Source organism: Aphelocoma coerulescens, chromosome 8, assembly GCF_041296385.1.
Source record: "Aphelocoma coerulescens isolate FSJ_1873_10779 chromosome 8, UR_Acoe_1.0, whole genome shotgun sequence".
Taxonomy (NCBI): domain Eukaryota; kingdom Metazoa; phylum Chordata; class Aves; order Passeriformes; family Corvidae; genus Aphelocoma; species Aphelocoma coerulescens.
Genome location: NC_091022.1, coordinates 1,751,077 through 1,771,990, shown reverse-complemented (window position 1 = coordinate 1,771,990; position 20,914 = coordinate 1,751,077). Strand labels below are relative to the sequence as shown.

The window sequence follows — 20,914 nt, the reverse complement described above, 5'->3', positions numbered from 1 at the left end:
GAACAAAAGGACTTCCCTTAAGCTGGATATTAAAACCAGCTGGGCATTTCCCCTTCATGCCACCACAGCTCATCTGAAAGCCAGGCAGAGCCTTTGCATTGTTTCACTAAGTTACCCAAAATTCACTTTCCTGCACGGCATTCTGGTCAGGCTGGCAAGCGACAGCTCTGACATGAAGTCTCGAGGTATCTTCAGCCTGTGTCCTCCTTGCCAAGCAGCTCCTTGTCCTTACAGCAGCTGTACCACCATGACCAGCTCTATCCCACTACAAAAGGGGCACTGCCAGCCGAGAGAGATGACAAGCCACCCTGAGATCTGTTTGCCACAGGCTCTTATCCTGAGGGACATAAATCCCAGCTCCCAACCTGAGATCCTTTCAGGACACCCACATATATTTTAAAGCACGTAAGATACAGAATCACTGAATCATTTAGGTTGGAAAAGACCTCTTAAGACACAGGGTGGAGCTGCACCCTGGAGCTTTAGGGCTGAACACATTGCTTGTCCTAAGGACAAATGGGGGTTAAGCACTGCCTTTGGGGAGCCAGTTCATCCCATTCCCTCCTGTTTGAGCTAATCCTAGTACTGTTTGCAGAGAGTTTCCCAGCTTCTCTGCTCTTTCCCAGGCACAGCAACCACAAAGATGAGAACTGCAACACACAGTTCCACAGCAAACTTGTTCAGGTGGTAAGGGGCCCATTTCTCTCTCAGGTACACAGTTTTTCAGAACATCTCTCATCCAGGGAAACAGTATTTAAGGCCATCTGTGGCCAAACAATGGGCTTCACCTCTTGTGCAGAAGGACTGAGTTTATCAGCTGAATGCAGTCATTGTCTAGATCAGCTAGTGCTGGGGTCTCATACCTGTGTTGCAAAGGTAGCAGGTGTGAAGCACCAAGGTCTGGGTCTGACTCTTGTCCTGCTCACAGTGAAACACATGATGTATCCTCAAGAAGCACCAGAACTAGAGGAAGTTAACACAAAAGCAGGGGGGGAAAGGCAATTTGTGCTAATGAACTTTAAAGAGGGAAAGCAGCAGGCAGTCTGGGTGACCAAGTTTGCTTTGAAGAGTGGTTGGTGACAGCTACATGACAAATACCTTGTCTCTCTGGGAGGCACCTCAGTAGCTTCTTTCCTCTCTCCTGCTGTGCTCTGGGAATCGCAGACACTGCCCAGAGCAGTGTGGCTGAAGGAACTCCATTTCCAGACACTTTCAGACCCAACTCCAAACAGCCACCAGATCAGTAAACAACACAGCAAACAGTGACTTCTCCCTGGTTCAATTAAATCTTGTCTTACACCAAGGAAAAAGGAAAACAGCCTTGCAACCTGCCTCCGGTACACATGAAGTATGTAGGAGCTCTTCAAAAGGATTCCTGCTCCTGCAGATCAGGCACAGGCTTTCAGAAGAAGAAAATCAGTTATTTCTACACGTCTTTTTGCAATGTTCCTGTTACACATAGTGCCGCTGGGGGAGGAAGCAGTGTGGACAGCACAAACCAGAGGCCTCCCCCATCCCTGACAAACCCTGACATGCGATAATAGAGAGAAAAGGGTATAGCTGCAAACCTCACCTCCACACGGGCACAGCAGGGATCCAGTCTCTGAAACCAAGCCCACGGAAGACTTTGAACATAGAGAAAAAACGCTGGCATAGAAGTGTTGGAGTATAAGAGCTCCCTGCCGGTGGTGAGGCAGCTCTTGCCTTGGGGAAAGACCATGTGTTTCTCCCCTAAACTGTAGGGAGGTCAGGATGGAAAGGCACAAAGTTTCTCCTGTGAGTAAAAAACTGGTTTTTAAACTACCTCTATAAGGAGAGTCTGACTCTCCTGTCAGGCAGCCTATGCCAGCGCACCAGCCCAAAGGGCTAAGAGTCCCCACACAGCCTGGGAAAGGGCCAGGAGGTCAGCGTGGGCTTGGAAGTGCCACCTTTGAGCTCCACCGTGTACTCCCAAGAGCAGTAGCCCTGCTCTGTGCTGCAAGCCTACCTTGTGCATTCCTGCAGCACACTACAACTGAGCTGTGAAACAACACTTGGAAGCAAAGGCAACACCAGATCAGCCAGGCGAGTGCTGAGGAGAGGTGACAGTAACAAGGAAGGTTATGTTTAGCCTCACATCTGTGCTGTTTGGAAGCTCTCTTCACAGGAAAGAAAAAAATAGCCTAAGAATAAATCTTTCACTTGGAAAACATCCAGGCTGGGAATAAAAAACAAGAGTCTAAGAGAATGAGTAATTGAATGGAGAAAGACTGTTGAGCAGGTGAGGTCAGGGGATGCAAGGAGTACACACGAAGGACCACCAGCACAGGAAGGATTTGGGGAAAGCAGCCATCTTCGGGGCAGACAGGCATGCTCCAGCTGTCTTAGCAGGATCATCTTAGGGAGGGGAAAGAACAAAGCCCTCTGCTGCCTCCACTTTGTGCAGACCCCACTCCTACAACAGGGGCAACCAGCTCCATTCTTCCCTGAGCTCTTCCAACCCAAAGCCCAGAAGAAAGACATACCGGGCAGGAACTGGGAGCTACTGGGGAAGGTAGCCCAGTGTGGAAGACATGGAAAGTCACTGAATCTGGGTCTCAGTTTTAAGCCAGCCACTCCACACAGTATCCTAACATCACAGAGTCCACCTGCACCTCCTCTGAAATGCCCTAGTACTTCCTTCTCAATCCTCACTCAGCCTGGATCACCTCCTACTGTGGCAGGAAGTGCCAGCAGAGGAGTAGAAAGGCACACACTGTTTGCTTAGGACCAGTTCAGGCACACATGACTGCAGGCACATTCCCATCTAGTCTTCCAGTGCCCCAGGAGCCAACACACCATGGCAGCAACAGGATCCTTCTCTGCCCACTACAGTCCCAAGAAAGCAACACCACGCTTGGTTAAAATTCCAGACAAACAACCACCCAGGCCACATAATCCAGCTCCAGACAGGCTTGCTAGGGATATTTCTCCATTACTGCTTCAGTGCCGAGCGACAGATCTGAGTCCCAGTGCATTACAGGTGGCTGCAAATCCAATTTCCTTCCCCAAAAAACTAGGCATGTTTGCAGCTGACTCGACCCCCCTGCACCCTGCATAAGGATGGGCGCCCGGCTGAGCAGCGAGTGCAAAGCCCACATGGCATTAATCCTCCATGTTCATATCAGAAATCCAAATCTCTAATTTACTTCATCCTGAAGTCACTTAAATGTAAGCATCACTCCTGGTCCTACTTCTGTGTTTAATTTTTCTGGTTGCAGATATAATTGTTATACTAACAGTGCTTCAGTTGTGATTATAAATACCCAAACTCCCATGCCTATGTATGTGCAGGCACGCATCCACACACGCTCATTCTTCTACCTCTTGAGAAATGGGTCTGTTCCGCTTTCTTCTGCTACTGATAAAATATTGATTAGGGAATTTGAAAATTTGAAATGATTTAGGAGTCCCTGGATGGGAAACGTAATGTACTGTGCCAGTCGCATTATGAGCCATCCATCACCTGTCAGCAAGCAGCAAGAAAGTGACAGAATCAATACAAACGTGTCTGAAGATGGGTTTAATTCATTTCCCTTCCCCCTCAGGCCATGGCTGGAGCATCCCAGCCGGAGGAGGAGGAGGCTCGGTAACACCAGCCCAACCTCAATCCACCCAAAGTGCAAGGGGGTTAACTTCTTCCTTGGCAGTCCAACCACATCAGAGCCAAGATGGGTGACCTTGGCCACATTCCCAGGGGAGCATGGCCAGGCCAGCCAGCCAGGAATTGCTAAATCAGGTCCTGAGGGCTGCATTCAGATACCTTTGTGCCCTGAGATGGTCTGGGATACCTGCAGTGTCCACATGGGTCAGAGCACCTGCACAACTCCTACTTGAAGCTGCTTTGATTGACTTGGGCAGGTTGTTATTTGTCCCTAAAGCCTCCCCATGGCTGGTAATTCCAGCCTGTCCCAGCACATTTTACGCCATGAAACACTCCCATACAGTAGTCTGCTTTCGGAGGGACCAGACTGGCCAGCAGACAGGGTCAATCTCTCCTTGCTTCCCTTCTGCATCACCCACCTTTAGTCAGCATGACCTGATCCAGCTCCTTGCTCCTACTTACTCTCACCAAGAGTTTTAAAATAAAATTTTAAAAAGAAGGGGTGAGCAGAATCCATCTGTAGGGTGATATATCATCCTCCTGCATTTTGCAGATGGACTCAATTGGCCTGTGATCCTATTTTGCAGATTCCCTTAGAGCACTGTAATTCATCCTGCAAGGCATCTCAAATGAGACTGGACAGAGCACTGGAGAAATGACAGGAGCCGGGCGCCCTGCCGCGCTCCCCGGGAGCAGAGAGGGTGACCAGGCAGGCTATTGCTCACGTGTGATTAGAGCTAATTATTCCAGGGCACACCGCAGGAGGTGATGGCAGCGCAAGGGCAGCTCAAACAAGGCCAACAGAGTTCCCAAAAGCTGCTCCTGAACTCAAGCCAGCCCACCATGGACTATGTTAGGCAGCAGCATTAATCCTGGCTGCAGAGCAAATAGTGTGGCACAAGGGACGTTCCACAGCACAAGACAACTTTTGACCTGGCAGCTGTAGGGTGGAAGACCCAGCAGCCAGCTGGGTTGGGAGCAGGAGGATCTCCAGGCTTCCCCCTTGACTGGCTCTTTGTCCCAGCAGAAGCCTGGCAGACAACCCTCCCCTCCTCCCGACATCTTTCAAGGCTTCAAGGAGGCAGCACAGGCCAAGGCATACAGGACCAAGCACTCATCTTCTGGGCAGCACATTTCTGCCCTGATCTTTGGCTGATGATGTGGCTGCAGGTATGACTTCTTGGACAAAACTTTCTCATTTATTTTGATTTTAATTCCATTATTTAATAGACTGCAAAACCCTTCATGTGGGAGTCTCAACTACTGCAACTGTGCAATTCACTCCAGATACGTCCCTTCTACCTCCCCATCCCTAATAGACTCTATAAACGGTTTCCAAATCCAGCAGAAGTGGTCTATTTGCTGCCTAGTATACCATATAATCTTTCGCAGAGGTAGTATTGATCTTACTAAACCTGCAGCCATCGAGTCCTCAGATGTGTCTCAGCATTTGCTTGCCTACAGCAAAGCAAAGTGCCTCTCCCAGCCCCACAGCAAAGTGCAGTGATGGCACCAGCCTACACTGACCCGGAGACGAGAGGATCAGTGCATTCCTGAGAACAATTTAATGGTCAGTAGAGCCATGGCTGTAGGGTATTCAGTCAGAAGCAATACCCCATCTCAAAAAGAAATGTCTGAGTCATTTTAACTGCAAGGGACAGAAATTAGGGACTAATTCAGGCCGTAACAGGTACTGAATGCTGAGTCCACACGCAGCTCTGCTCATGGCTAATGGATTTTGCACAGTGAGACTGGCTCAGGGCTCTCAGCTCATCACTCCAGAATGCTCACAAGACTCACTCGCTGCCGCTTTGGCAAATTTTCCTCACCCGTCCATAAAGGGAGAAACTCATGAGATTATTTGCACGGTCCTCTCCAAACAAGCAACCCTTCCCACAGCACAGGAGCTGGCTCCAGATGAGAGAGGAGACGCTGTAGGAGGCTGGGCAAGGAAAGCAGCATTAAGATGCAAAGCACAGAGTTGGAACTCTAAAAAAAAGGACATACACGCATCTATATGAGCCAGTGCATGAAGCTCACCTTTTTGAGGGAAGGCAGCACCACAGCGTGCTGGGAAGCAGAGGCACAGAGTACAGTCTAACCAGATGTTTGCCTGACAGAGCATCAGCACTGGGTTATGTTCCCAGGCCGCCCCAGCAGCGACATCCAAGGAGAGGACAGATGGCAGCTCCACAGCGCACCATTAGGACCATGACTCGTGTCTTTCTTCTAGACAAGGCTCTGGTGCTGCCAGCTTACAGCAGGCACTGAAGGAAGGGGTGATAAGTGGCCACCGTCTGGCCCAGAGGCGCTGGGATGCCAAGCAGAGGGGAGAAGGAGGCCCGGCTTCCACCCCTTTGACATTGATGCTGACCCAGTTGTGTCAGCCCCGCTCGTCAGCCCATCCGTCACCCTGCTGGCTCCTGCCGGGGCCTCAGGACCTGCAAAGGTGGCTACACATGTTGGACTATTTGTCTTCTCAGGTTCTTGGGACAAGGGAGCTGACAGCCCTATTAGTTATCTCACAAAGCAGAGCCCAAATATGTCCCCAGAGAGGAGGACAGGGAATAACCCCAGGGTACAAGAGAACGTCAAAGCCACATGGCTCCCAGTTTCCCAGGGAAAGGCAACAGATCAGTACAGCCCGAGAACTGAAATCCTTGCAAGATGTACCTGGGGAAGAATCCTGGAAGCTGAAGCTTTCACTCATCACCTGTCATCTTTCCTTAGCCAAGAGTAAGTTGCTTCTCTTAACAGGCAGGGATCATCCCCACTTTCAGCACTGACCTTTTAAGCCTTGTCCTGGGATGTGCCCAGGCTGGGTGACCTAAATTACCCCTGCACTCCAACCCCAGCTAATCCTGCAGTCTTCAAGAAGGCACATCATTGCTCTGGGAACTAGCTACACACTCACACACAATGCTATGCAGAGGAAGAAATACTGATCCAACAGCCCAAAGAAGCCATCCAAGCTGACGTGATGCCCACACATCCTGGAAACAGCAGGTAGGGACCTGGATCTCTCTGTGCCAGAGGAAAACCAGGATGTATACAACAGCTCACCAAGGCACTGAAAGCACCAGGCACAGAGGTCGGGTGACTGAGAATTGTACTACAAGCGCTCAGAACACATCAGTGGGATGTCACATCATCTTATGCCAGAACAACAGCAAAAGAAGTGCCCTGCTCCCCACATTGCCAAACCAACACTCTTCCAGCCAGTGCAAGTACTTCCAGGGCACACGTACACCCAGGCCGTGCATCAAGGCAGCTCCTGAATTCCCACATAAGCTGGTTTTTAGGCAGGGATCTCCATGTGAGTGATTATAACCCAGCTTTTCACTGTCACCCAAAGCTGCCCACCTGCCCTGCCAACACCTCCAGCAGAGCAGGATCCCAGCCAGCACCAATTCCAGGATCTTCCCCAGCCGTTCAGGACACAGCCAGAAGGCAGAGACTGAGCCAAAGCTTTGTAAAATGGAGCATGTCGTAGGTGGGGAGGAGGGGAGACAGCTCTTTGAGCAAGTAATTTCAATTGCCTTGAGAAAACAGGTTGTTAAAATGATAGAAATAAATGGGTTGTTTGAGCAGCCTCAGAAACGCTCTCAGAGAAAGCTTCCAGGTAGGAACATTGATTGCAAATACTTATTAACTGCTCCTTCATTATCAAAGAGATGTGATACATATGTTTACAAATTTCGATGCATTTTTATTAAGCCTACTTAACTGTTTAGTTCTCTAAACCTTCCCAGAAGAACCGTCACCAAGCAACTCCCTCAACACAACTTCCACTTCTGCACAGGCAGGCGTGGGCACTGGAGGTTTCACTCAAGCATCTGCCTGTCCTGAGGAACACATGGCGCCAGTGTTAGATCCAAAATGGCTCTTTTGATCCCAGTCTCTCAGAAAAGGAGGATCTCACTTCAGAGGATGTGTGATAGGGTCACTTACTCAGCTTTGTCCACTCATGAAAGCCATCAGCCAAGAGACTGTAGGTCCCTCTAACTCAGCCTCCTGTCTCCCACAGCAGCTGGGCTTGATGCTAATGGCAAGAACTGAAGAGAAGGTGGAAGGTGGAGGTGTTTTCCCAGGATGATTCTCTAGCTCCTAGCAGCCCAGCACTTAAAAACTCCCAAGCTGTAAATTGTTTCAGGGCTGTGTTTAGGCCCATCATCAAGAGTTATCTGCCATGAAATTGCCAAGTTCCTTTTTAAAGGTTCACGATATTTTTTGGCCGCCACAGCATCCCAGGACAACACGTTTCCAGGGCTGAATTAGCTCCCCCCCACACACAGCATGTAAAGCTGTTCAATTTAAACCTGAAGTCCATTATTTTCTTAGCCTGCAGGAAACAACAAACAATTACCTTCTAATCATCTTCTTGGGTGATTTTATCCGTGTCTCAAGTCCTCCTTGTTGATGCTTTTCCCAGGCTGGTGAGTCCTGACCTAGGCTACCCTCAGATGGAAGCTGTGACACCAAGTTATATAAAGCATGGCTCCTCACTCTTGCCAACATCTTCTCCAGCAGCAATGTCAGCGTGAGCGATGCCCTGTGCTGGGACAAGTGCTCTCCTCTGGGGCTCCTCCCTGGAGCTGCTCTTCCAGTGAAGAATCAGAAGCTCTGTTTATTTTAAGCAGGCTAGAGAGAGGCACAGGCAGAAGGGTGAGAGGAGGATCCCTGCCTCAGGTCACTGCTTCAACAAGAGTCAAGATTTCCCTCCGAGAAAGCCTGTGCCAGAGGGATGCACAGATTGTCACCTCCTGGCTACTTGGGCAGGAATTTCTGTCCAAAGAAGAGGCATCATGCTGAGGGCCAGAGTCCTGCAGGCTTCCACAGCCTACATCAGCCTGCTGGAAGAAGGGGGTCCCGCCAGCCCTTCTCCAGTAATCCTGCCTGAGGACTGCAATGTCCCAGCTAGAAACAGCCCTCTGAGTACACAAGAAGCACAGAAGCTGGTATGGTCTGCAAGCTCCACCTGCCACAGAGATCACAGCCAGTCCACCAACACATTTTGTTTTCAGAAGCTGAAAACCCCGGTGTGCTGCCAAGTCATGGATTCTCCATCATTAGCACCTTGCCTAAGAGTGCACATAGCACAGCTGGGGTTTGCAGGAGAAAATGGGAAACAGCCTCTCTCCGCACACAGCTGTTACAGAACACTTTATCAGAACAGGAAACCCAGCAGGGCCCAAAGCAGAGGTACAAACTGACAGGCACAGTACATCCCAGGGCCTGCATTCCCCGGCAAACACCTCCTACCGGCTCAAGCACTAGAAAAGCAGTGACCCCTTTCTATACACATTGCTTCGGTGCTGCAATTTTCATACCACTAAAGACAGTGGGTTGCAGCACCCAGGTGTGTTTGGGCCTTCAGCACTGCTGCAGGGTGGCAAAATGGAACCAAACTCTTTGCCACAAAAGCTCAAGTCCCCTGTGAGCCAAACCCAGGCTCATGTCTCAGCCACACACCTTCCACAGACACCTTTGCCAGATAAGCAAATTTGTCAGTCCAAGAATGCCGTACCCTGCATAGTTCAATCGTAACCCAGCACCTGCAAATCCCACTGAGAGGTGGAACAGAGCATCTCTGTCACCAGCAGTCAAGCACACCCAAAGCTTTGGGCTCGTTTGTACTGCCCAGGCATTATTTCCCCCACAGAAAGAATGCAGCGGAAGGACTTCTCAGACACACAGACCTTATCCCTCCCTTGCTGCAACTGCGTGGTCCCAGGGGCCTTAATTATCCAGCATCCTTCTCACAGGGAGCTGCTCTCTGGGAGCATTTGCATGTTCGACTCCTCTGGACAAGTTCTGAGGCAGGCAACTAATCCTCTCCCAGGTCTCAATGTCATATCAATTTTCCCGTTCGAAGCTCAGCTCTCTCCATCAGGGGTTTTAAACTAATGAGATGTACCGAGGCCTTCAACTCTGGGAATATCAAATGCAGTGGGATTCAATTTCGTTTGATTTTCGTGTGGTTTTTCCCTTTGTAATTAACACCAGACAGCATGGAACTTCTCTTCATCCTCACCACTGGATAGATACGGTCTCCGCTCAAGACAAACATGTCAGGAAAGGTGATGCTTCTACCCTACACTGCCAAAAGCATAATAATTTGTTTCCTTCCCCCTGCTGCCATGAATATAATCCACTTCTCAAGGTACTATTCAGACCCTTAAATATCCTAGAGCAGTGGCACAGGTCCCTCAGGGTTCACAGCCCCTCCTACTTCTTACTCATAAGGATTATGCTGCACAAACACTGGTGCATGGCCACGAGATCTCAAAGGATTTACTGGGTCAGTTTTTCCTAAACTCCTCAGGGGGCTGAGGATCTCCAGAGTGCCCTAGCAAAGATGAGGAAGTACGAATCCTAGAGTCATTAAGGTTGGAAAAGACCTCTAAGACTATCGACTCCAACTGTATTTGTTTCCATGTGCACCCTTTCCAAAGGCAGCCCAGTAGCCTTTCTACTACAGGTTTTCCACACTGCTGAGACACAACAGCATTGGATTGGAGACCACACAAGCCACTATCCACTCTTTTTTAAAAATCTAAGTGAGCTCAGTTGTGCCACATCTGGCAGGACCTGCAAGAAAGGCCATGCTTGGAACAGTCCCCCAGTGCAGCAAGGGGCTGCACAGCAACGTAACATGGTGCAAAAACCTGATCAGCAAGGGGCAGCTCCTACAGGCGCTGGTATACGAAGGTTTAGAGGGAGAATGTGTGTCTTTTAATGTCCATTACTAAAACCAGACACTGCCAACATCCTATGGCCTTGATCCAGCAGAAATCCCTGCAGAAGGGCTCTCCTGCAACCTCTCTAGCCAGAGAACACCTGAGGCAGGAAGGGAAGATACTGCTCTAAGCAAAAGCAGGTCAGATCTGCATTACACCAAGAGTGAAGAAGCTCCTTCTCCATAGTTAGGAAAATAAAGGCCACCAATCATCTACCCCCTACATCTTGGCCTTGGACTCTCACTGCAGGAGCTACGTAAGGGTTCAGAGCAAGACCTGGGGTTCTCTCTGCCATTCAAGCACAGATATTAAATACACCCTTGTTGAAGGCACAGCATACTGTGTGATATATTCCAAATTAGCATGTAAAATATCTTATTTTTCAAAGAAAAAAATGGTATTGCTTACAGGGGCTCAGCTGTCACCTTGACTTTTTACACAGGATAGCAGAAGCTGGAAGGGACTCACATGGATTAATGAAGTCTGCAAATTTAAAATCATGCTCTTCCCTTGTACGCCTGTAACAGCCACATCCCATTTCTTATAGTGACTTCCATACCATCAGCCCAAAATGACCATTTCAAGAGACATTGCATTGCATCTGCCCTCATCCCAGTTCCCCCTCAAAAAACGTTTAGGTTCCATTAACCACACCATTTGCCACCTGAAGCTGCAGCCAACAAACTTTCCCGTACCTGCAGTACCCCTGTGGATGTTTGAGGGATGGATCCCTCCCTTGTTCACGCTCACAGCGCTGTGTCCCTGCTTTGGAAAATGCCAGCCCAGCCTCTTGCTGCTGCACCAGGAGCCTGCAAGCTCCAAGTGTCAAGCAGCACCTCGGAGCAGAGTTCAGCCACACTTTATTATCGCTCCATCACAGAGTTCCCCACACTGCCTGGCAGCTCCAAATGAGCCCTCCATGCTGTGACAGCACCACAGGACCACCGAGGTTTCATCAATATTCATGTCCCAGTGACACTCCAGCGAGCAAGGGAAGCTCGTTTTCGCCAGCAGATCATTAAACAAAGGGAAATGAGTGACCTCGCAAGGCCAGCTGCATCACTGATGTCACCAGGAGCTGAAGGGACGGAGACAGGGTCATCACCCAGCCCTTCTTTTAATAAATAACTGCTCTAAATGAGCGTGGCCTTGCCATGCCCAGCGGGACCCACATGAGACTGGAAACAAAGATGCCCAAAGTGCAACGTCAGGCACAGCAGTGCCTCCTCTCAGCAACCCTGAGCAGGGGGATGCTGTTGGAGGAAGCAACATCCAGCAAAACAAGGCTGTAAATCTGGATTAAATTGCTGTTTCAGGTAGAGTTAGCCCAGTGCAGGGAACACACACAACTCCCTCCAAGGGCAGTAGCATTTAGGAGCACCCCAGGGCTTCCTGGAAGCATCACAGCTCAGGGTGTTTAGCAGAGAACTTCCCCAGGCTGCACTACAGCACTCCACATGCAGAGACTAGATCTCAATTACAGACCCTAATTGCTCCCATCAGTCATGCTAACGATTAGCATCAGGTTAATGCATTCCCACTGCTCTCAGGAGAGGATGGAGAAGGAAAAGAGAGTCTTAGTCCCAGTTTACCTGGAGTTCACTGGGAGGCCACAAGAAAGCAACTCACAGGCAAACTTTCCACGTACCCAGGTTCCCTAGGATATTCCCAACCTCTGAAAAAACCAAAGCCCCACAGGAAAATTCAGCTCCTTCAGCCCTCCCAGTCCAAGCAGACAGCTGCCCTACCTCCACATTCCCATGTACAGAAAGTAGCTAATGGAAAATCACCTCTCACCAAAAATGAGGCAATCTCCCTGGTGGAAGAAGCCACACACTGGTTTTATTTTTAGTTTTTTACCTGATGTTGATTCCCAGCTCAGGTGCATCAGGTAAGGCTGATTCAGCCTCTAAACTCTCCCATGACCCTTGATCTCCAAACGAGGTATCAAGAGTGCAACAGGCAAGCAAAGAACCTCCTGTACCCCATGTGCATGGCTGCACACTGAGTCTAAGGGGATTTGCAGCACACTCTACTTCAGAAAAGTTTTGTTATTTGACGCCTTACAACCTCAGGGGGACAAAGTGTAGAGTCAGAAACCAAAAATCTGGGGAGCAATCCTAAAATCACAGGATTTGTTTCTAAAATTATTTGCCAGATCTGCAACTTCCACAAGCAAGAAGTCCCCTGTATTTATCATTTTCCTCTGAAAAAGAGATTGCCTGAGTAACAGGATAGACCACGTTCAGTCTTAGAAGAGCAGGATGTCTAATGCCTGAGGTGAGAGATTTGCACACTCACACCCCTTTAAGCCGACTCTAAGGACTGTGGGGAAGCAAAAAGCCTCTGCCGGGCCAAAAAGCAACATAGTGACCCCCCCAAAGAGCTGCCCAAAGCGTGCTGCAGCTGGGCCTAAGGGACTTAAAGGTGCGTGGATGCACACAGGGCTGTGAGGACATCCAGCAACGTGGGGGTCCCTCCCCCTGCACCCACAGAGGCAGAAACATCCCAGAATTAGGAGCCCATCCTCAGGAAACCCGCTGGGATTGTGTGCTGCAGTCAGCCAGACTCACCCCAGCGCAGCATCCTGGGCTTGGCCAGTCACTTCCAGCTCTGCCGTCCTGGGAGCCGAGCAGCCCTGGAGGAAGGGACAGCCAGGTGAGGCCACCTTTATCTGCCCAGGCAGGTGCCCTGAGTTTGCATCGGCCGTGATACCCTGGTATTATTAAAAACCATCAGCCCCTAAACTGTGGGTCGGGGGGGGTGGGGGGTGGTGTTTAAAGCCATCCACACACTCACCACTACCGCCGGCCCCCACAGCACCTCCCTGGAGCTGCCCAGGGCAGCCTGGACTCGGCCCCAGAGCCCGTCCCCAGTGGGCCCCAGCCCCACAGCCTGCCACCAACAGGGCTTGGACCCCAGATTGGGCGCACAGGCCCGAACCCTACGCTCCGCCACGGGTGGGGGGCTCCCCATCCCATCACAGGCAAGTTTTAGCCCCACAGTCCTTCGGATCTAGATGGAGACCCCTCGGCTTGCCACGGGCAGGTGTCAGCCCCACTGCCCACCACAAGGGCGCCGCGAGCGCCCGCGGCCGCACCTCCCACCCCAGCCCGGGCGGCCGCCTTTCCCCTTCACACGGGGGACACGCCCCCAGCCCCTCTCCCGACCAATGGGCGGCTTCTAATCTGCATATAGCGCAGTGCACGCTGGGTAGCACCGCTTCTCACCGTGAGCTAAAAGCAGCGGCCCTAGCGAGGCCGTATATAGCGGCCGGGGCGGGTCCGCAGGCGTCCGGGGGAAGCTCACTGCCGAGGCCACGCACGGGGTGCGCGTCACCCGCGCCCCGCCTCGGGGAAGGTCTGAGGGAAGGGCCGCCCGCGGCCCCAGCAGGGCCCCGCCCGCGACGGGCGAGTGAGCCACCAGCAAGGGGGGGCGCCGCGCGGGCCGGCCCGGGCAGGAGAAGCCGCGGCGGTTCCCTCGCGGACCCCGGCGGATGCTCGTGGCCCCGCGGCGCTTTGAGACAGACTCACGGCCGGCGCGCTGAGTCCAATGGGTGAGGTGGGGCAGCGCCCCATAACCCAATTCAGACTACTCTCCCCCGGACACTTTTTCTTTTCCATTGTCCCCACCCACCTTACCGTCCCCAGACACCCCAATATTCCGCCCCTATCCCTATTCATTACTGACCTCATAACCCCAAACCTGGTACCTTAATGCTCCACCCCTATCCCTATTCATTACTGACTTCATAACCCCAAACCTGGCACCTTAATGCTCCACTCCTACCCCTATTCATTACTGACTTCATAACCCCAAACCTGGCACCTTAATGCTCCACCCCTATCCCTATTCATTATTAACTTTATAACCCCAAACCTGGCACCTTAATGCTCCACCCCTATCCCTATTCATTACTGACTTCATAACCCCAAACCTGGCACCTTAATGCTCCACTCCTACCCCTATTCATTACTGACTTCATAACCCCAAACCTGGCACCTTAATGCTCCACCCCTATCCCTATTCATTATTAACTTTATAACCCCAAACCTGGCACCTTAATATTCCACTCCTACCCCCTATTCATTACTGACCTTCTAACCCCAACCCTGACACCTTAATGCTCCACTCCCACCCCTGTTTAATCCTGAGTTTAAAACCCCAACCCTGGCGCCCAGCAGAGGGCAACAAAGATCATTAAGGAGCATTTCGCTTATGAGGAAAGGTTGAGTGAGTGAAGAGGCAGCTGAGAGAGGACTTGATTAAAATGTGTATAAATATCTAAATATTATCAAAGAAAGCTAAAAAGAAAGATTGGATGGGGCTTCAGGAACCGTACATAAGGGATGACAACGAGTTATACAAACCAGACCTAATTTTTATGAAGGAGGAAGGTGGATGCCTGGGGTCCCACCTGGGTGGCCAAACTGTTCAGCCCCATCTCAGCTCCACACCCTCCCCATTTATTGACTTTGAAACCCAGAAACCTCCCCCTTATTTTACAACACCCCTCACCAAGCAGGCCCAGCCTCTGCCACCCCATCTGAAATAACCACAGACACCGTTTTGGTTAAAAAAAAAACTTCCATCAATTGGTCTTTGCTGTCCCCACCCACCACCTCACAGTGGCTTGGGGTAGCGATGCTGGGAAAGCAGCCTGGGTTGGGTGGGTCGGGCAGCAAGCTGCAAAACAGAGAGAGAGGTGGTGTAAACAACGGGCTGTACCCCAAAACGTTGATTTGCCATCATCAGGATGCAACCATAAGCATCCTTCCTCCATTTCACTCATTCATCACACCCCCCCATCACTGTCCTCCCACAATTGATTTTTGTACAAAAACCCTTATACCCAGGACTGGTATCACCTAAATCCCCCTGCCCACAGCAGATCACCTGAAATCTGGCACCACTCCAAAATCCAGGAGACAGCTCCTCCCCCAAAGTCAGGAGCCACCCCCAGCCCAGTGCAGCACCACCCCCTCAGGAAAATGCTCTCACCCGAGACACCTGGGCTGGGTTGAAGAGAGGGATTGAAGCCAATGGTGGGAGAGGTCCAGGGTAGCCGGTCTTGAAGGACTGAAGAGAAAGAAACTTGACAGACACGCCCCAGTTTCAGAGCCACCCCAAGCAGAGAGGTGTCCTGGACACCCCCATCACACACGGATACGCTTCCCTCCTCTCCTCACCTGCTGTCCTGCTGACTGCCCTCCATCCTCCTCCCATGAGCCTTTCACCTCTGCAGGCACGGGACTAACAGCAGAGGTACTTTCACCCTGCGTTCCTCCTAGGGCCAGCAACCAAAAACAAAAGCCAACTTAAAATTAAGAGGAGAAACTTGTAAAAGGCTGACAGGGGAGAGAGGTGCGGGGACCCACGCGGTATTTACCGGGATTTCTGGCGAGAGGCTGAGCGATGGGGTTTGTGCCAGCTGGGAGAGGGGCATCGGGTGGGGATGGTGACGTCTGCTCCTGAAATCACATCCACCTGTTTAGAGCAGAAGCTCCTTGTGTGGGGAGATGACCTCTGCACCAGGCACCACACCAGGCTTTTGGGGTACCCCTTCTGCACCTGTCCTGCTGGAGAGGTACCCCAGGAGCTGCAGGAAACATGGCTAAGGAGGGGCTACAGGGTCAGGGCAAGCAACCCTGGCACAAAGCTAAACCAGCCTCAGAGTTCAAAATTAGGCAGGAGGCTGGACACCAAGCCTGGGTACAGCGTGACGGGCCAAGGTCCATGGGTCCCCTTCCGTTCTCCATCTCCTGCTTGTTTTAGAAGAATATCCCAACATTTCTTGCTCTGAGACTGTAGGTCATTCTCAACCGGGAAGAAATTTCCAGGGGAGGTTCTCATTCCAAGCCCCACCCCCAGGGATGTGACACCATGAGGAGTTGGCCAGGTCTGGGATAACCACGTATGGCTGCTTCCCCCTCGCTGCTGCACTTCCAATTAAAGAGGTTTTCCCTTTCCTGCATCTCCTAAAACCTGCCACAGCACTGCCGCTCGCAGCTGCTGCGTTCCGCTCCAGCGGAGGGCAAGCGATCCCTGCAGAGTTTGCTGAGGGCTTGAATGACCTCATGGATCAAAGAGGCTTTGTGAATTTAGAGCTAATATTTATCAAGGATTCACTTCCAGGCTAAAAGGGCTCCCAGTCCTGCTCTGTCCCCACAGAGAACGGCCACGGCCCCTGCACGAGGACAGAGGGAGAAGCAGTGGGTGATGGGGAGATGTGTTGCCCGTTCTCACAGCTGCACCCTGCGTGTCACCAGGGACAGGATGGCCTTTTGTCCCCTACCTGTGGTCCTGATGTGAGAGAGTCTGGGTCTGTCTCAGACTCAGCTTTGGGAGAAGTTTCCTTGGTGGGTTTCGACCGAAACCAGCCAAACCACCTGAATCCAGAGCTCTGGGAAGTGGAGGAAAGGAGTGGAAAGGAATAAGAAGGGGTGGATGGATGCCAGCATCCCCCAGGTCCCTGCTGGGAGTGGGCACCATTATTCCAGGGGCAGGGCTGGCATCAGAGAATAGGCAAGCTCAGTGCCTGAGGCTCATGATGGCTCTGGCATGTTCACCTTGTCCTCCTCTGGCTTCATGGCCTCCGCCAGCTCTTGGGCAGCGTCCTCATCTGCGCTGTCCAAGGAGGGCCGGCTGTCCCCCAGGGAGACTGTGGAGGTCTCCGAGACCGTCCGGATCCTCGTGGGTAACTCCTCCTGGCATCAGACAGCGAAGCTGCCACGTGCTGTTCCCGGAGGAGCTGCACCGAGCATGGTCAGAGTGCCCCTGGGACTGCTCCACACCACAAGTCATGGAAAGCACCCCCAGGGACCCCCACATGCCTTACACAGCAGCTGGGGAGCAAGAGCACCCACAGCAGGGTACAAGGGAACAACTGGCACCATGATGGGGGTATTCCATGCAAGTTCCATGCAGGGAAGGATGGGTCAACATGTCCCAAATCCAGCCAGGACCCTCACTGGGATGGTCTCCCTGGCCCCTCTGACTCACCTGCTCTTCTGGGAGGGCTGGCTGCAGCTCTCCAGGGGACAGCCTGGCACCCCAGGGCTCCCCAGCTTCTCCTGTGGAGCAGAGGGAAGGACACAGTCAAGGTTTGATCTGAGGAGCTCCGGATGTATCCATCAGAGGTATTTCCAGGGCTTCTACCATGCCACTCTCCAGAGCACAGCCACCCATGTGGTGGCCAAAATGTCCCCCAAGAGCTGCAAAAGGCCGTTCTGGTTCCTGTCCCTGCCAGCACCACGGAGTAAGTGGTGAGGCTGAACTGGTGCATCTCAAAGGCGACTTCTAAGGAAGAAGTTCCTCCCTGTGAGGGTGGGCAGGCCCTGGCACAGGGTGCCCAGAGAAGCTGTGGCTGCCCCTGGATCTCTGGAAGTGCCCAAGGCCAGGCTGGATGCGGCTTGGAGCAACCTGGTCTACTGAAAGGTTTCCCTGCCCTGTAGCAGGGGGCTGGAAGGAGATGATCTTTAATGTCCTTTCCTCATGCACATCATCCTGGGATTCTGTGATTTTTGCAGAGAGACAAGGCTGCAGCTCTTACCTGCTGGCAGCACCGGCTGCGGAGGGGGCTCAGCAGAATCCCCTCCTGGAGGGGCACGTGTCCCTTGGCCAGGCCCAGGGGGCTGCAGCTCTCTCCCAACGCTGGGCAGCGGCGATGCCACGACCTGAGCAGGTGCTGGGGACCAGAGGGACACGTCCTCCTGGGAGCTAGGTGCCTGGGGTGGCACAGGCTCGAACCACTGGTCATACTGGTAGTCTTCGCTCTGGGGGATCTCATTGCCAGGCTCTCCATCTGCAAAAAAAAAAAAAAAAAAAACACCCACACCTCAGGAGTTTCCAATTTTTATAATGTTTATAATTCTAGCAGGCTGTTGCTCAGATTTCTCCCCTTTTCCACTACACAGCAGCAGGAGCTGGGGGTATGAGGAAAGGCTCCAGAGACCAGGCAAGGGAGGAGGTAGGACACAGCACAGCAACAGGAACCTTCCAGAGGTTTCAAGGAAGGTGGGATGGGAAAGATAGGGGCAAAAAAAAAATTTTAAATCCTGGGAATGTGCCTGAGGTTATAAATGAACTCAGGAGGGGAATGCTATGGAAGCAGAGCCCACAAGCAGCATGCACCAGCAGCTCAAAAGAGTCTGAGGCCTCCAGCCTTTTCCCCCACTCCTGCTGCACACCCTGAGCAGGAAAGATTCGCCAGGCAGCCTTCATTCCTGTTCCACAGCAGCACCCACGGATGAGTTCCTCGCTTTAGGCAGATTTATTCAGGGTTGGGATTTTTTTTGTTTGAAAGGCAGGATGAGCGAGTGGGATTTGTTTTATTTAACACACACCTTGGTCCCAGGTGTGTGTCCAGCTTATTCCAGCTCGGCAGCCTCCTGCCAGAAACACTGGGCACTGGGAAATTCCTCTCCCATTGCTGTGAGACGGGGCAGGCAGGACCCAGATCCCATCAGGAAGGACTATGGCACCTCCTGATGCAGTGCTACCAAACCTTTTACTTTGCTGCCAGCATCACCTGCAGCCCACTCAGGGTTGGCTTCACACCTGTGAGCTGCTCCCACATGGCCTGGAGATGCTCGAGATCCACAGGGAGGAGGATGGATGCTCAAATTCATGCTGCCTGGCAAGCTCAGCTGGAACAAGTCAGGGAGGACAGCCCAGGTTGTAAGGATGGAGAGAGAGGACCATGTGGATCCCAGCTTGGCACCTGCTTTGGCCTTTATCTTTCCAAGATGGATGGATTCAGCACCAAGCCAGCTTTCTCTGCATGCAGGTCCCTCAGGTGGTGACTCTGGACGGCCTTCAGAATGAAGAAAAGGGCCAAGCATAGGGAAGGTGAGCTGTGGAGACCACACGGAGCAGACCTGGCTGCTCGGAGAAGCCAAGGCAATGGGATCATCACACCTGCAACTTCCTTCCAGGGAAGGAAGATCACAGTCTCAGCCCTGATGGCAGCAGAAGGCAATCAGGATTGATGATCCTTTTTACTGCCTGGCAGAGCTCTTTGAAAAGGAATTTGGCAGCAGCAGGGAAAGCTGATAGGAAGAAACGGCTTGAAGGAATTAGTTGTGTTTCATCCTGTCTGCATCAGCCTCTGTTCTCCACACTTCAGTGCCAGCATTCCCAGCAGAAAGCCAGATCCAAGGAGCAGGGGACTGTGTGGGAGTGTCCTGCTGGTGGAGGTGGATGTGAAGGAACACCAGTGTGTCACCAGCCCCTGACTTCTCCTCAACGGGACATCCCAATGGATGCCTGCCCAGCTGGGAAAGAAAAGCTCCCCTGCTCTTCCCTGGACACCAGGGGATGGCTGTGTCCCTCATCTTGGTGTCTCTGGGCCCTCTGGGTGGATTGGCACTGGAGGGGACTCTTGGGGTCCCCAAAGGGCAAAGCAAAGGGATCAAAGAGGCAGCAGGGAAGGAGAAATGCTGGGTCTTCAGGCACAGGCATCCTGCAGCCTGGCACACGGCAGGACGGGCTCCTTCCCGAATCCTTTGCTCTGTAAGTGTGAAATCCCTTTAGTTCGGCTCCATTTTTCACCCTCGGAGGACTGCCGGGGAACGGGGCCGTCTCCCCTGAGGCTCAGCTGCGAGGCTCATCCAACACCCACCCCCAGCTCCTCTTCTCCTCCCACGGCACGCTGAGGGACCCCCGGAGCTGTGGTAATTAGGCCCAATTACTCAGCCTTTGTACGAGGACAGAGCACCAAGCCCTCGCTTTGCAGCCCATGCCTGAGGGATGCATCCCGGCAGGAGCAGCAGCTCCGAGCTCTGGGGGGATGCAAGGAGCTGCTGCTGGTAAAAACTCCAGGGAAGGGGAAGCTGCTTCCCAGCCCACGGCAGCACAATTCCACCCAGGGAGAAGCCCGCTGTGGTGACCACAACCTGCTGCTTTGTTTTATTTACCTGCCATGGGTAAAACAGCACAGGGCAGCTCGAGCTGAGCGGGTGCCGCCTCTGGAGGAAGAGCATCTTCCACCTGCAGAGGGAAAACAGGGTAAAATGGAGAGGAAAAAGGATGGCACGGGACAAAGACTAAGGGAACCACGAAGGCAATGCAAAGGAAAGCACAGTGCTCGTGGATCTGAGGCTCACAGCCCACCCCAGGCTGCAGGAGAGACCCACACCAGCACGGACACAGCTCTTTCCCAACAAGTGAGAGGAGCTGCAGCACCCCTGAGGGCAGGCAGGAGGGGAAACGAGATGGAAAAGACCACAAAACCAAAAGCAGATGTGAAATCTGAATGAAGGGCATTAATCCAAGCACCGGACCACAGTTAAAAGACCCAAGAGGACACCCACCAGTGACCTCTGCGATGTCCTCCCTGCAAAGGGAGACCATCACTCACCCACCAGCCCCTGCCTGCCCTCCCAGGAGCCAAAACAAGGAGTGTTTTGCCCTGTGTGAAGCTCTGCAGCCCTCAGGCACTTGCTGCCACTAGAATCCACAGGTCCCAGGGCAGAGACCACATCTTGGAGTTCACAAGCCAAAGAAGAACAACAGCTTTTGAACCTCCATCCCCTCGGGTTCAGGGAAGAGC

General features: G+C 52.3%; 1 protein-coding gene across 1 annotated transcript in view; it reads right to left on the bottom strand.

The window, feature by feature from the left end:
• SEC16B (SEC16 homolog B, endoplasmic reticulum export factor) overlaps positions 1 to 20,914 on the bottom strand; it is a 116,787-nt gene that overhangs the window by 80,694 nt on the left and 15,179 nt on the right. The window contains 10 exon segments of the mRNA XM_069022672.1: positions 12,936 to 13,000; positions 14,738 to 15,048; positions 15,364 to 15,441; positions 15,552 to 15,649; positions 15,752 to 15,833; positions 16,658 to 16,765; positions 16,932 to 17,069; positions 17,365 to 17,435; positions 17,915 to 18,166; positions 20,280 to 20,352. Of these exon segments, the coding sequence (XP_068878773.1) occupies positions 14,986 to 15,048; positions 15,364 to 15,441; positions 15,552 to 15,649; positions 15,752 to 15,833; positions 16,658 to 16,765; positions 16,932 to 17,069; positions 17,365 to 17,435; positions 17,915 to 18,166; positions 20,280 to 20,352 (963 nt within the window). The 3' untranslated portion in view covers positions 12,936 to 13,000; positions 14,738 to 14,985.